The sequence below is a fragment of the Watersipora subatra genome, chromosome 11, assembly GCF_963576615.1.
Source record: "Watersipora subatra chromosome 11, tzWatSuba1.1, whole genome shotgun sequence".
NCBI lineage: Eukaryota > Metazoa > Bryozoa > Gymnolaemata > Cheilostomatida > Watersiporidae > Watersipora > Watersipora subatra.
Window position 1 is genome coordinate 36,813,258 of NC_088718.1, and position 15,529 is coordinate 36,828,786.

The 15,529-nt window shown below is 34.0% G+C and overlaps 1 protein-coding gene across 1 annotated transcript; it reads left to right on the plus strand.

Moving 5' to 3' along the window:
* The first annotated feature begins 2,851 nt into the window (after positions 1-2,851).
* On the plus strand, positions 2,852-15,099 carry LOC137408567 (deoxynucleotidyltransferase terminal-interacting protein 2-like). The gene is made up of 6 exons (XM_068095143.1): positions 2,852-3,371; positions 7,787-7,886; positions 10,982-11,077; positions 11,894-12,055; positions 12,333-12,442; positions 14,768-15,099. Exons 1-6 carry the CDS (start codon positions 2,896-2,898, stop codon positions 14,862-14,864), a joined length of 1,041 nt encoding a protein of 346 aa, XP_067951244.1. The 5' UTR covers positions 2,852-2,895; the 3' UTR covers positions 14,865-15,099.
* Positions 15,100-15,529: the final 430 nt, after the last annotated feature.

The following is a 15,529-nucleotide window of genomic DNA, read 5'->3' on the forward strand; positions in this document are numbered from 1 at the left end:
AAGTATGGGTATTGAACATAGGACACCTGATACCATACGAATAATCGTATTAACAATTAAATATGTTCATTTATATCACTTTTAGTGACTTTGTCAAACTGTAGCTTTTTTGTTGTAATTGTATTCCAATGACTTTGTGAATTCACAAAGAGGTTTCAGTTAAAAAACTTCTTATCTAATTTGTTCATCAAATGTTTCTGTAAAGCATGTGAACTAGAATCCAATTTTGGGAAAAAATAGCAACCATGGCATGTCATCGAGTTGGACAAACTTTTGGTTTTTTTATGGCCAAAAATTTATAAGTTAAAATGCTTATGCTAACAATATTCTACAACGCTTTTTGACGCTTGGAAGGCATTTTCACCTGATTAGCAGCGTCTGATTATGAAAAGCCGACAAGTCGAGACCAAACGATGACAAATAAGTTTCTAGAATAGGCAATCATGAAACTTCATGCTGAGAATTTAGTATGCTCTAAGTGTTTGCCATAGTTGTCAATAAAATAGTTTTAAATGATGAATAAGGTATTCTAACCTAATCGTAATGAAGTATATCGACAAATAGTTCATCAATTTATTTGTATTTTTATATTTATATCACGGTGGGAATGACCACTATTTTGCTACGACATCGTTAGAGCTCCATGAAGTAGAAGTAGCACGTCTTATTTTTATTTGCTGTTTTGGAGTGAGGTATGAATATCATATGACTATTTTCATAAACAGAATGAGCAAATTAATTGAACCATGACCAACCGTGTAGCCTTGTTTGCATTGAGGACTTATATTGCACTGCAGGTTTTATTTTATGTTGTTTTACGTTATTTTCACGTTACTTTTTAGGTCATGGGTTTATTCATTTGTGGTTATATTTTCATCGGGTTTGTTCGGGTTTATAGATTAATATATTGCAGCATGGATTGTTCTAAATTGATATGAGACACAGTTACCAAGTATGTATTTATAGAAGGGAACTACTTTTGTCATTTTGATATTCCTTAGAAGAAATATGACTGCGCAGAATTCTTTAGGCCAATTTGAGACTTGTACTGAAGATTGAAAGGAAATAGCTGCGCTAGGTTTTTTCCATAGTCCATTTTCATACTACAGGTCCCACCAAAAGTTTTGTTCTGCAGAAAATGTTTGGCAAAGCATATAAAGTATATATTATAACAGAAAATATAAATTACATCAACTATCAATATGAGACAGTTTGAATCAATCGAAACAAACATATTTACATGTTGAAAAAGTGACATTTAAATAATATTCGCCAATGATTTGTGTTGTTTGTAAGTAGAGTGTTGACGAGATCTCTAGTAATTGTTTTGGAGACCTATTGTAATAACTGACATGCTAGCTGTGCGAGCCCAACGTGACAAGTCAAATTATGTCGCAATCATGCAAGTGTAAAAAAGTGGAGCAGAAGATGAATCAACAATGACTATTAGTAGAAAACAGCATTGGCCTAATTGCAACACTAATTACAAAATATGAATACATGTCATTATAAAACTCATCTAGTTCTTTGTAAACGTTTCTTATCAGAAAAGTGTTATTGAGCTATTTGGTTAGCTCATCAAACTCTTTTATTTTTTTGCCGTTCTGCCCAAATAGCTTTGCTAGTAACTCGTAAGCTTCTGCACCAATCCATGACATCTGAAGCCCGCTGTTGAGTACTGCCCATTATGTTGTATACAGTAAAGTGTTGTCTAAAGCATTGTTAATACTGTACCTAAGATTCCTTTTCTCTGCAATAATCATCAAAATTCTACGTTTACAGATGATGGTGCTGCAGTTGATTGGGCTGTTTGGTTAATAACAGATTGCCCAAAAATCTCTGTAAACTGCTCCATTTGTGTCTGTTGCGCTTGCATTGCTGCTATGAATTCTGTAATATTCTCTGCCATGATTGTGCCTGTAATAACTTCAATAATCCCACTTCTGGCACCAACTGTTTTGTTTGTAAGTAAAGTGCAGAAATGATCTCTAGTAATCGCTTTGAAAATGTGTTTTAATAACTGACATGCTAGCTGTATGAGCCCAATGTAACAAGTTGAAGTATTTCGTAATCGTGTAAGTGTAAAAAAGTAGAGAAGATAGGTCAACAATGACGGCCAGAAGAAGACACTCACTTAATTGCAACACTAATTACAGAATATCAATGCATGACGATTTGGCTGGCATATTTGATTGTCTATATTTCATTTCTTTCAAGTGAAAGCCTAATGATTAATATTCTAGTTTTGCATATAGCTACTTTATTACATTTTCATGAATGTTCAATGTTAATGAATTGAAGAAAAAAAACCAACTTTTCAGCAAGATATGACTTGCTTAATGAGACTCATTCAAATAATTTTAAAAGCTTGTATATAACATTAGTAGCTTACCATTCTCAGGGTTGTGCTTAGTTCATTAACTTTTAGTAGTGTCTAATTTGAAGGTTTTAGTATCTAGTTTGAAAGGTTTGTATAATGAACTGGGTGTCTGCAGATATAAATATTTTTTTCAGATTCACGCTTTTGTAGTTTTTAGGTATATGACTTGCCTTTTACTAACAGTAGTCATACCCAGTTCTGGAAAAATTCAAGATGGTGTAGTGTTAGTTTGGAAGAAAGTTTTGATTTTCAAAAAGTAAAGATTTTAGGATAGAACTAATAGCATTCTTTGCATTCCAAACAGTTGTTTTAGCCTTTTTTTAATAATTTTATTCTGTATGTAAGTTGTCAATTTTACGGTACTTTTGGCTAGTTAGTGATGCTCAGAGAAATCACTAGAGGAGATATAAGAAAATTATAAAAAAAATTTCCGCATAAAGATAGACACTTAATAATAAAAATATTTTGCAGGTTGACCATCATATTCAACCCTCATACAAGAGATTCAATATACGATGGTTTTCACCCGACATTCAGCAAGAACTATAGTTTCTAATCAAAGCACAGGAATTATTTTTAACGAATCTAGTGGAGATAAGAACAGCCGCATAGATGACCAAATAAGTCATAAACAAAGTGACTGCACTATTGACCAACCAATGGAGAATGAAGTTGTAGACCAATCAGTATATGTATCACAATCACCAGAAACCACTCAACAGTCGTTCAGTGTTTCCGAAATAGCAAAGCCTCGAACTTTAGCTGAGCTAGAAAAAGAGTTATTCAATTCTGATGATTCTAGTGACGATGAAGATTTCTCTTTTATGCGAAAAGACAAGAAAGCTGATAAGGTCACAGAAGCAGATGAGGCAGCTAGCTTCATGTTTATGATTGACCGATCGGCAGAAGGCAAGACTCAAGATCCATCATCGGGTGCAACCATTTCAAATCAAACCAAAATCTATACCGATGAAGAATGCTGTCAAATATTGTATGTATCGCTCATTACATCTCTATCGATCCAAAATATTCATCGGGAATTTTTTTTTCTATAGTTAAAACAACTAAAGACTAATGCGAGTGGTTGGAGAAGTGAAGAAGGAATGAGGCAATGTCTTTTATAGATTCAACACAACAAATAATAGAACATGAGTAAACTTTTTTAAATATAGCTTGCTGCGTAGTTCTACTTATTCGAGAGAAATTGAAAATGTTGCGTAAACAAGCAATCCTGAGATGATAAAAGTAGAGAGTGTTTGTGGTAGTTAGAAATAATGTGCAGAAGGAATTCGGTATGAAGTAAAAAAATATAATTTATTAATTGTTGGTTTAAATTTGCGTCGACCAGCTTTCATCTTCATCATATTTTCCTACGCGTTATCCATCTCCAACACCTCAATTTCCCCTGTCACAAATCTGAAGAGGCTGTAATAATTCATAATATTCTCACAATCAAACACGAGCAAAGCGAGTGTTTGGGAGCTTCATTATAAATGCATATGTGCACATAACTCCCGAAAATTATCCATCAACGGCCATATCCAAACCCTTGTACCGAAATCCCTTCAAAAAATTTAACAATTTTTGTGTGGATTTTTTTAAGTAGAATAATGATACAAAACACATTAGGAGAAATAGGAGAACTGCATTGGTAGCTGTAATGTACTGGGTGTTATTATGTACAACAAACAGCAATAATAAAAGGAGAAGATTATACAGTCAAACATTGATAACTCAATCTTCACCGATCCGAGTGAAAGTGTTCGAGTTATCAGAGCGTTAAGTTATCAAAGCACTGTCATAAGTCCATGTATTTATTATTAGATACATGTACGTATACAAACTATAATATAAATCAAAAAGATGAATGGCTTGTTTCAAATTAAATGCTTCTAATGTAAAGTTTAAAATTTTTTATCAGAAAGTAGAGGTTGTCCTATCACTTGAGATTTGTTTGTTGTTTTATGTGATGTGACTGCAAGGACGTTTTCAGATTAAAATTGGCAAAACTTGATCGCTGTTGAAATGCTCAGAGGAAAATGCATCTTCTTCTGAGCGTTTTAACCAAGATCAATTTTGCCGATTTTTCTTGAAGTTTATGCGAAGGTTATCTCGCTTTTTCTTGCTTTCGAATAGCATCGCTAAGCGGATGTTTGGTAAAAATCAAATTTCACCAAACCCTTAGAAAATTCGTGGAGAAAAATGTTTTGCCGATGATGGTAATAACAAAGCCTACGAACTACTAAAAGTTAAGGTTCATCTCTATGGCTTGAAATAAAGCGATATTTTAAAGCGATAACAACCGTCTCGGTAGTCGTTGGGCAAAAAACAGTTAGAGTTAATGTAGTTGAGGTCGAGTTATCTGAAGCAATTTATCGTGGGAACGGACTAAACAAAACCGTTCAAGTTAACCATGAGATTGAGCTACCGAGGGCAACTTATCCATGTTTGACTGTATGTTCATATCTTTCCCCTGCAATAAGAGAAATGCAATATTACAAGTAAAATGGCAAGCTGTTGTGTAATATACACAGTTTGAAAGTTGGTTGTGTTGAATGTAGAATGGTTTTGACAGCGATCTGTAACAGAAAGCAAGCATTAGCATTCACGTGTGTCTGGAGGTTTTCTGCAAACTGGAGCAAAATAAAGAACTGTTCTTGTCATCAAGGGGCATTGTAGTTCGTCCCGAGCTTGTACATAAGATGTAAAGAAATTTGGCTAATGTTTTAGATAATTTAATGGGACCTTCGGTAATTGGAGAAAAAAACATAGGCTGATAAACTGTGTACCACATTTTCATACCTGTAAATCAGTCTACGCCTCAAACAGTCTACGTTTATCACAGAAGCCTTCGGCAACTGGACAATGCCATAAACTAGTGAAATGTGCACGTTTTTCTCGTGAAATGCGCACAGCTTTATGGTTCTATTATCTGTCGCACGGCTTTATCGGCATTTTTTTGGCTGGTCTTAATTTTGATTAAAAAGGCTTGTCAGGTTTTATTGGCGATTTTAGGCCAAATTAATCTTTCTAGTTATGTATAATCCGATCAGATGGGTAAGTTTTAGGATATTGTCGATACTTTTCAAAGACTTGGTAACATATTTAAATAGGTTAATATGTGTTTTGTATCATTATTATACTTAAACGACTCCACACAACAAAGGGTAAATTTTTTAAAGGGATTTCGGTACAAGGGTTTGGATATGGCTGTTGATGGATAACTTTCGGGGGTTGTGTGCACATATGCATTTATCGTAAAGCTCCCAAACATTCGCTTCGCTCGTGTTCGATCGTGGGATAAATCTCAGTGTTTGTCATCTGCGCGTTTTAGTTATAACGATGAAGATTTAGGGACAAAAATCGCTTCGCACTAGGATTCAACTTGGAACCCTCTAGTTTACAGGCAGACATTCTATCCACTAGATCAAGTGGCTACATTGCTGTAAAAAGGAATAATTGTGCATATCTTACTTGCCAATATACCAACTTGCCAGTACACCTGCCAATCTTTAAACCAATTAGAGGTTGACTTGCAACAAAATTCACATTACAGTTATTTGGGGTCAAAGGATTCACCATGTCTTACTCTGCTGTGTTGTAGGTGCCAAATATGTGGAAATGTGATTACAAGCTCTTAAAAGCTCAAAAACACAAAGCCGCCGTAGATTGGAATCAGTTTATTTCTCTGACGTAGTCATTACATTTGGTTATTGTTTTGTCACGTGATGTTCTCACGTAAATTGAAAGGCCAATAAAAGGCTCAATATAAAACTTATCGTAACACTAGTTTATGACAAACACTTCAGGTTTTACCGAAGACCCTGTATCAAATATAAATCCTCGCTACTTCACAGTTTTGTTTCGACTTGGTCTAATCGTTTGTCGTAATCTGATCATTTGACCCATACTTCGCGAATAATTTTTGCAGCATTTTTCGATTATCACAGGTGACCAACAGGCTCGTCATGTTCATCAGACAATGATATGTACTCCTTCGAGCTAAGGTTAAAATATTAAACAAATTTTCACGGTAGGTTATTAGATATCAGTGCTGAAAGTGACAGCATTACAATGACGATAAAACAGATGCGTAAGAACAATAGACATGGTTTTATTGAATGCGTGAAGTATATTTGTGAAAATATTTCGACGAATGACGTTGCGTAAAATTGTAAACAGAAACCATCCTGTAACAACTACGTCCCATTTGAGCCGTTTTGGAAAGCGAATCCAAACTACGGCGGTCTCGTGTGGCTGCGATTAACTGTTTGTTTTTTAGCTTTTAAGATCTTGTAATCGCATTCCCATATATTTTGCACCTACAACACAATGGAGTAAGACATGGTGAATCTTTTGATACCAAATAACTGTAATGTGAATTTTGTTGCAAGTCAACCTTTAACTAACCTTTATGGTAGTACGCTTCAACTACCCTAGGACACTTTCATTTCGCTAGTATTTAGTTTTGTGAATAGCATACAGAGTAAAATTTCGCTGCAACTTAGGTTCGCAGCTCTGATGAGTGCGAAAATATAGTGATGTGAAAATAAATGCAGCGGACCGAAGATAATTAGATTCCTCAGGTTCAGTTCACCGATAAGAAAAAGATTTCAATTTGGAACTAGTTTGTAATTGTGAACCGCAGGTAGAATGGTGTGGACGAGGTCGATAATGCAATTTGATCGCTTGCTGCCATTTGTTTCTAGGACTATCAATGAACAAAGCTATTTAATTTCGTGTTTTCGCTCGTTCGTTATGATAGTTTAGTTTCGCACATGAAATTTTCGCGAGAGGATGACTCCGCGAAAGTCAGATGAGTCGAATACATAGGTGTCCTAGGGTAGCACACTTGATGACCATGATTGGGTGAGAGACTGAGAGTTAACGTTGTAATATTTTTTCTATAATGCTGGCTTCGGGAGGGATGCACACGCTTCTTACTATAGTAAAGATTTAGACTAGCTCAAGTTACTCAAATTCATTGGGTAAAGAAACTTAGCCCATAATAAGTTTAGTATATTAAATTCTTTGTATTACCCATTCAATGTCAGGCATTCAGCTAGTATTGCATATAATAAAAACATTAAAATAAGTCAATTTTATCCATTGCTGCTTCATATTTATTGGTTTCTTACCTATCATTTAGGTTTCACCGGTCGGTTTTGTTGTACATAGCTTGTTATAATCTATCTGTAGTTACCTTATATATTCTAGGTAGGTTTTTGAGCTTTAGAGTGAATTATTTGGAGTTACACTGTGTTCTTACAAAAGTATTTGCCACAGCGTGCAGGAGTTTTGCTATACAAAGTAATATTGGTATGTATATGCCAATTTTACGTTGTATGACAGAATTTTAATGTAGCTTCTGAGTGTGTTACTAATATTACCTTATTATTAATACAGGGAGGAGTTGTCCAAAGCCCCCTCCAACATTAAGGTTGATGAAGCTGTGCTAAATTACAGTTCTGCTCTTGTCTCCTCTACCAAAGATTTGCATTCAGAGGTACTGCACCTTGCTATCAGCTAAATCATATCCTATAAATTATGGCTGCCTGTGTCCACTTATGGTTTTCTTCTATATTTTGTATAGACACTGGTTGAATTACTTGTGTGTTGCTGCAGTGCACTGTTTTATAGATTTGGTATTTATAGAGTAGTTATTTATAGAGTTGTTATTTATAGAGTAGTTATTTATAGAGTTTTTATTTATAGAGTAGTTATTTACAGAGTTGTTATTTATAGAGTAATTATTTATAGAGTAGTTATTTATAGAGTTATTATTTATAGAGTAAGTATTTATAGAGTTGTTATTTACAGAGTTGTTATTTATAGAGTTGTTATTTATAGAGTAAATATTTATAGAGTAGTTATTTATAGAATTATTATTTATAGAGTAAGTATTTATAGAGTTGTTATTAATAGAGTTATTATTTATAGAGTAATTATTTACAGAGTTGTTATTTATAGAGTTATTTATAGAGTAGTTACTTATAGAATTGGTTTTTGTAGAGTTGTTATTTATAGAGTAGTTATTTTTAGAATTGGTTTTTGTAGAGTTGTTATTTATAGAGTAGTTATTTATAGAGTAGTTATTTATAGAGTAGTTATTTATAGAGTAGTTATTTATAAAGTAGTTATTTACAAAGTAGTTATTTATAAAGTAGTTATTTATAGAGTTGGTATTTGTAGAGTTGTTTTTTATAGAGTTGTTATTTATAGAGTTGTTATTTATAGAGTACTTATTTATAGAGTTATTATTTATAGAGTTGTTATTATTTAGAGTTGTTATTAAATTGTTTGCTGTAGAACTAAACTAGGGAAAAGTATTAGTGAGACTGAATAAACCTGTGAAAATAAAAAAGAAACCTTGCAAAATGTAAAAATAGTAACAAAAAAGTAAGTTGTTAGCTTAGACCTTACCTCGTGTGAGCTAGAGTAAGTTATCCAATCTTAAAATTTCTATCAGCACTTCATCTGAACCAGCTAAGGGTAAAGTTTTGTCGTCTTTTTTCTAAGCTAAATTAGGAATAAAAACCTCTTTTTAATGAGAATTTCTTTATTAAATTACTTTTTTGCATATAACTGTTTTTTTACAAAGTCGTATATCATTAGTTTTTATTGGCTTGTCTTATATTTAGTCCATTTCATCATGTATTGATGAGATTTTGGTCTTTCAGGCTGCGGAATGATTTAGGCGAATTATAGGAGTATTTGCTTTAACAAACGATAGCTTAATACACAAAACAGATCCGAAAACATATTATTTTTGTATTTAGATGTAATATATCTGAATGTACTTGTTGAAACTTGTTAATGCACTGGTTGTGATAATGATACGGGGCAATGGGAACCAAGAGCAACAGTAGAACGTGACAACCAAGAGCAACGGTAGAGTGTGACAACCAAGAGCAACAGTAGAGTGTGACAACCAAGAGCAACAGTAGAGCGTGACAACCAAGAGCAACGGTAGAGCGTGACAACCAAAAGCAACAGTAGAGCGTGGCAAGTTTGGATGACTATTGAAGTGTTATAGTCACACTAACAACATAGATGATGGGCAATATGTTACTGTTATTATTTTTTCTAAATAGTTTTGTTAAATAGATTTTCTAAAAATCTATATAAATATCACAACTTCTTGATATTGTTAGCTATGACGTTTTGAAATGTAAACAAAATTGTGCATTAGTTTTCTATTATTACTGTATTACTATATTAATAATATTGGTTATTCTAATAGTATCAGTGCATTTTACTTATAATATTGCATTTCTCCTATTGCAGGGGGAGAAATATAAACATACAATCCTTTCCTTTCATTATTGCTGTTTGTCATGACCAAACACTTTTTTAAATCGATTTTCTAAAAATCTATATAAATATCACAACTTCTTGATATTGTTAGCTATGACGTTTTGAAATGTAAACAAAATTGTACATTGGTTTTCTATTATTACTATAGTAATAATATTGGTTATTCTAATAATATCAGTGCATTTTACATCTAATATTGGCCAATATTGCATTTCTCCTATTGCAGGAGGAGAGATATAAACATAATCTTTTCCTTTCATTATTGCTGTTTGTTGTACATAGTAACACCCACACCCAGTACATTACAGCTACCATTGCAGTTATCCTATTGCACTGCAGTGCCATTTGACTGCTAATGTTGCATTTCTCAACCATCAGTACCCTTTCTTTTTTCCAATATCACTTCGGTCATGGGTTGTATGACAGGGGAATTTCTAGTTAACTTGTTCAGCGTGGTTATAAATAAATATTTGAGTGTGTAGGGTTTCAAATATAACTAGAAAACGAATAGCATGACCCATTGTGTACATAGGAGTGTAATGTGACTCTTTAATCATGTTACCAAAAATAGTGAAGTGCACTTTTCTATGCTTAAAGTCTTCTATTATGGAATAATAATTATTTTTATGAAAATTTATTTATATTCAAATTTACACTATAAATAGAATTTATTTAAATTTAAAATGTTTATTATGAAACTAATTCGTTTGATATTATACCTTCGTGCTTTTGCAAAATTAGAAGCAGCTTAATCTATTTCTAGTTTTTAGCTGTTCTTTCAGTTAATTATTTAAGACATTTATAAGTTAGAACTGACACATCCACTTTTGTACAATGCTTACTTTTAAAATTGACTCCAAGCATACATTATCAACAATTGTATAATAATTGTCAAGTTAAATCACTTCGGTGGACATTACTAGTAACCGTTCGTTTGCATGTCTTTACTGATCTAAACCAGATGTTTTGGGCGCCATTTGTTTGCATGCCTTCAACTAAACCGGATGCTTTGGCCGCCATTTGTTTGCATGTCTCTAACTGAACCGGATGCTTTGGGCGCCATTTGTTTGCATGTGTCTAACTAAACCGGATGCTTTGGGTGCCATTTGTTTGCATGTGTCTAACTAAACCGGATGCTTTGGGTGCCATTTGTTTGCATGTCTCTAACTGAACCGGATGCTTTGGGCGCCATTTGTTTGCATGTGTCTAACTAAACCGGATGCTTTGGGTGCCATTTGTTTGCATGTCTTTACTGAACTAAACTGTGGATGTTTTGGGCTATAGGTTATGAAAAAAGCTGCCATCTCTAACGACTTTGAGAAGCGTCACTCAGTGCCCACCTACAGCCAAGGGAAGAAGGCTATGGCAAGGAAACGCAGAGTTAGTATTTGAATATCAGGAGACATTTAGTTGTGTTTATGTTGAAACAGGAGTAGTGTAATTAAAATTCTTATTTTAAAGATAAATGCACACTAATTTTTAATAGATTTGATCAAACAGTGTTGGTATGTTTCTATCATTTGCGATTGTTTTTTTGTGTTTGCGGTGATTTACAGCTTCAAGATTAAAGTTGACAAAACTTGGCTAAAATGCTTTGATCAAGGAAAAGTGTGATTATGTCTATAGTTGCAAAGAGACTGACAGAATAGAGACGCGTAACGCTGTAACTTAAACACAATTGCCGATATCAACCATGGCAACGATAGCAGCTACTGACTATTATTCTTTTGAGCGTTTTAACCGCGATCAGGTTTTATCGATTTTAATCTTGAAGCATCCTTGCAGTCAGATCACCTTAAACATCAAAAACAATTGCAAATGATCGATAAGTACCGATGAATGCTGACAAAATTTACTGAAATTTTGTGGAAGTTCTTTAATAAGTTATCTAGTAATTTCAGAGTTATCTTTGTTGTTTTTGCTTTTCAAGATTATATCCTTTGTTATCTGGTGTTATACTCTTTAGAGTTTTCCATTTGATTGTTGATAACTTTTTTCCAGCCATTATCTTGTTAGAGTTATCTTATTTGTAGCCCTTGTCGTGTTCTCTGGTTTTCTTTTTTTCTCTAGATCTTGTTTTCATGCCCCGAATTGTGCTTCATAGTTTTTGCTTTTTATTCCTTGAATTGAGTTATCTTATGTTTTCTCAGTATATATGTTGATGTGCTTCTTCGCTCCTGATTTCAATACGTGTAGGAAGAGAAGATGAAGACTAAGGCAGATTGGTTTGACATGAAGGCACCAGAGATGACTGAAGAATTAGAGGCAGATCTGACAGTCATGCAAATGAGAGGATCCGCTGCCAGTTGGACTGGCTACAAAAAGAACGATTATAAGAAAGGACCGCGATTTTTTCAGGTGAGAGCAGTTTATGTGCCCACGATGTTTCATTTGGAGTTTATATGTAATGTAATTTTCAATGAACACTACCGTATGATTGGCTATTTCATGTTCGAACTTTACTTGGAGAGGTTTACTTGGAGCTGTTACCTCTAGTCCTATGGCCAAGAGATCTCCCACTAAAATAAAGCTTTGTTTTCATGAGAAGGCCGAGTGCTGGCTCAGGTGTACTTCTGAACTTTCCATTTTTATTTCGAGGTTACAGATTGTTTATGCTTCAAAATTATTTTTGCAGATTGCGACTGTGCAAGACTCGCCTGTCGACTTCTATCATTCGAGAGTTGTGAAGAAGGACAGGAAACGAACGATTGTTGATGAGTTACTCGCTGATGCAGAATTTAGGAAGTGGGTTTCTTGCATTTTTTTCACATTTTTCATAATTCATACTCAGCTGATAGCCTTCTTGTCGTATGCCATCTAAATTTAATGCACTGCTAATTCTGAAAACGTCTCATTTTGCTGTCCAATATATCCTAGTACTTATTGAATCATAATTTAATTGAGATATATTTTAATGATTGTAGCATTAGTGAAAAGGTTTTGCAATCAAACATTGACACACAACTTCATATCTTATGATATTTGCTTGATACCATCATATGGCGGAACAAGTATTTATGTAAACAACTTATACATCTGGTGTACAAGTTACATAAGTGTACAAGTTTTATTTAATCTTTATATATAAATCTAAGTGTCTGTCTGTCATCGTTTGTATATCCAGTCAATAGCAATTGGTTAACTCTTTCACTACCGCAAGCTGATGTATTGGCTCGGGTTACCTGCTCTTTGTGGCCGGAAGCCGATACATCGGCTTTTAGACAGTGCGTTTAGTTTATTTATAATTACTCACCTTTCGCTTCAGATAGACCAATAAGATCTGGTCCCCATGAAAACAAGCTTGTTGCTAACGGTATAGACTGATCAGCAGGCCTCTCACTAGCGGTTCACTGATTGTCAAACAGAAAGTTCACCGCTGAAAAAGCGCGGACAAAAAAGAATACCCGCGATAATTTAAGCTGCAGAAGCTTCTAACATTCGTAGCCATTCGGACTCCAGTAACCCTATATCGAGTGATTCTGACTCTTCTCGGGCATGTATTTCATGTGAAAAACTGTAATAGTAACCGAATATTATGGTGACATTCAAAATACAACTACCGAAGTTGCTGGCAAAATATTGTTGGTAAAGTTTGTAAAAAATTTACCATTTTTAAATGAAGTTGATTTGAGATTTTTTGTTTCCTAATAGAGTATCTTCTTTTCAGCAACCTGTTTTTTTTAAATTGAGTCAATATCTTCATTCTTTCTCAAGTTATCACAAAATTAGTGACGCTATGTCAACATGTGTGAATAGAAAAAATAAATTCGGGCAGAGCTAGAAATAAACTCGGTAGCGAAAGAGTTAAAATACACAAGCTTGAAACGCTTTAGCTACTAACTAGAATCAAACTACCAGAAGCACACTTGAGTTACCAAAAGAAAGATATGTGCTCAGATATTCCGAAGAACAACACTTGCTGTTTGATACGCCGTGGGAGATCATGATGTGTAACAATTATAAGTATAATTATTCCAAGTCATGGTTAGTGGTAGTGCGTTTAGTTTAACATCCGTGCATCCGATTTTACAGGTTTGATTCTAGCGAGGCGCAAGCATTTTCATTAATGCCTTGACGGAAGGGCAGACACGGCTCTTATTATAGTAAAGATTTAGAGTAGCTCAAGTTCATTGGGTCAAGAAACTTAGCCAATGGCAACTACATTACCTGCCACTGTTTATATGTTGTTTCAAATGTTTTTAACAATCTGTTTTAGCTATGCCTCGAGCTTTCAAATATTTGAATTATGCATTGGCTGGATACGTACAAAAATAACAAACACCTTCACTTAAAAGTTAGAATAGTAAATGTTGTATATGTTAATTAAAACAAATTTTCTGTGCAAAAACTTTTTATTATCTTATTATTATTATTTAAAAATTTTATTACTTGTGCAATGCTGAGCCTTCATCTAGTTTATACTGAAGCCCAAGAACAATGAAGGCTTTGAATGATTCTATATGGCATTAGAACTAATAAATTTTTTATAACAAAAAACTAGGTAGAACGCCAAATTTAAAATCCTAAATTATATGTAAAAACTAAATTAATAAAATAACATTGACTAAAAATAAGTTTTTTTTTGTTCCTTTGCATTAATGAAACATAATAAATGCTGCCCAGCAATCCATAGGTTTGATAGTACAGTAAGTGACACAAGCAAGTAGCGTAACGTCTTTCAACTCATGCTATGTATAGCTTGAAGGTTTACTTGAAGCACAATTCACATTACGGCTATTTGGTATCAAAAGATTCACGATGTCTTACTCTGCTATGTTGTAGGCTCAAAATATGTGGAAACGTGATTACAAGCTCTTAAAAGCTCAAAAACCGGCTGTAGGTTGGAATCCCTTTATTTTGATGACGTATTCAACTCGACAGGGTTATGGTTTTGGCACGTGAAATGAAAGGCCAATAAAAGGCTCGATATAAAACGTCTAGCAGTTTATAACAAACACTTCAGGTTCTACCGAAAAGCTCATATCAAATATAGATGCTCGCAACTTTACAGTTTCGTTTCAGCTTGGTCTAGTCATCTAGTCATAACCTGATCATGTGACCTTTTTGCAGGAGCAACAAAAAGATGCACATGAAGGCTGTTGAGAAACTAAATAAGAGACACCCTAACAAAAAAGGAGGACGATATGTAAACAAGACTAGGCGTTAATCTCGTACAAACAGGGACATGATCTTTCCTATGATGGAATACTGTAGACAAGTGTTTGTAGTTAAGACACTGAAATAAGTCCTGTTATGTTGTGTCTTCTTGTTTGGTTTGTACCAAGTTGAATAGAATGAAATCATTCTATTGTCATCTTGTCTCAAACATCTATAGTGTATATATAAATAAATATATATATGCAATATATCTATGCATATATTTATATATATTATAATAGTAATAAAATGGGTGAGAGAAAAGAATATTTAGCTAATAGTCACTATAAATCTGTTCTATACAACCGCGCTGTTCAGGTGGCAAGCGGCTACTATATATATGTATATATATACACCGGTATATATCTATATACATGTATATATTTCTTAAAGTTCATTTATGTGTATGCGTGCCTGCAATAGCTATTAAAATCTAGGAGTAAAGAAATAGTATCACTGAAGATTTGATCTCGAACCCTCTGATTCATCAGCCCGAGCCCTTACAACATTAGCCACACGAGGTTGATAGGTTCATTAGGCTATATAGGAGAAAATCCGCTACGCTTTCGGTCTGAACGCTAAGTCATGAGAAGCCGTAACTCTTATTAGTAAGCTTACTCAAATTATCCATTGGCAATGTGCCAGATTAATGACAAGTGGCAGGCAACTCTCATT

Bases quoted from the DNA above. Each gene is read 5' to 3' on its own strand.
- LOC137408567 (XM_068095143.1), top strand. From the start codon at position 2,896: ATGGTTTTCACCCGACATTCAGCAAGAACTATAGTTTCTAATCAAAGC. The intron at 7,887-10,981 runs GTACTGCACCTT...TTTGGGCTATAG, and splicing joins CCAAAGATTTGCATTCAGAG to GTTATGAAAAAAGCTGCCAT. The intron at 12,056-12,332 runs GTGAGAGCAGTT...TTATTTTTGCAG, and splicing joins AAGGACCGCGATTTTTTCAG to ATTGCGACTGTGCAAGACTC.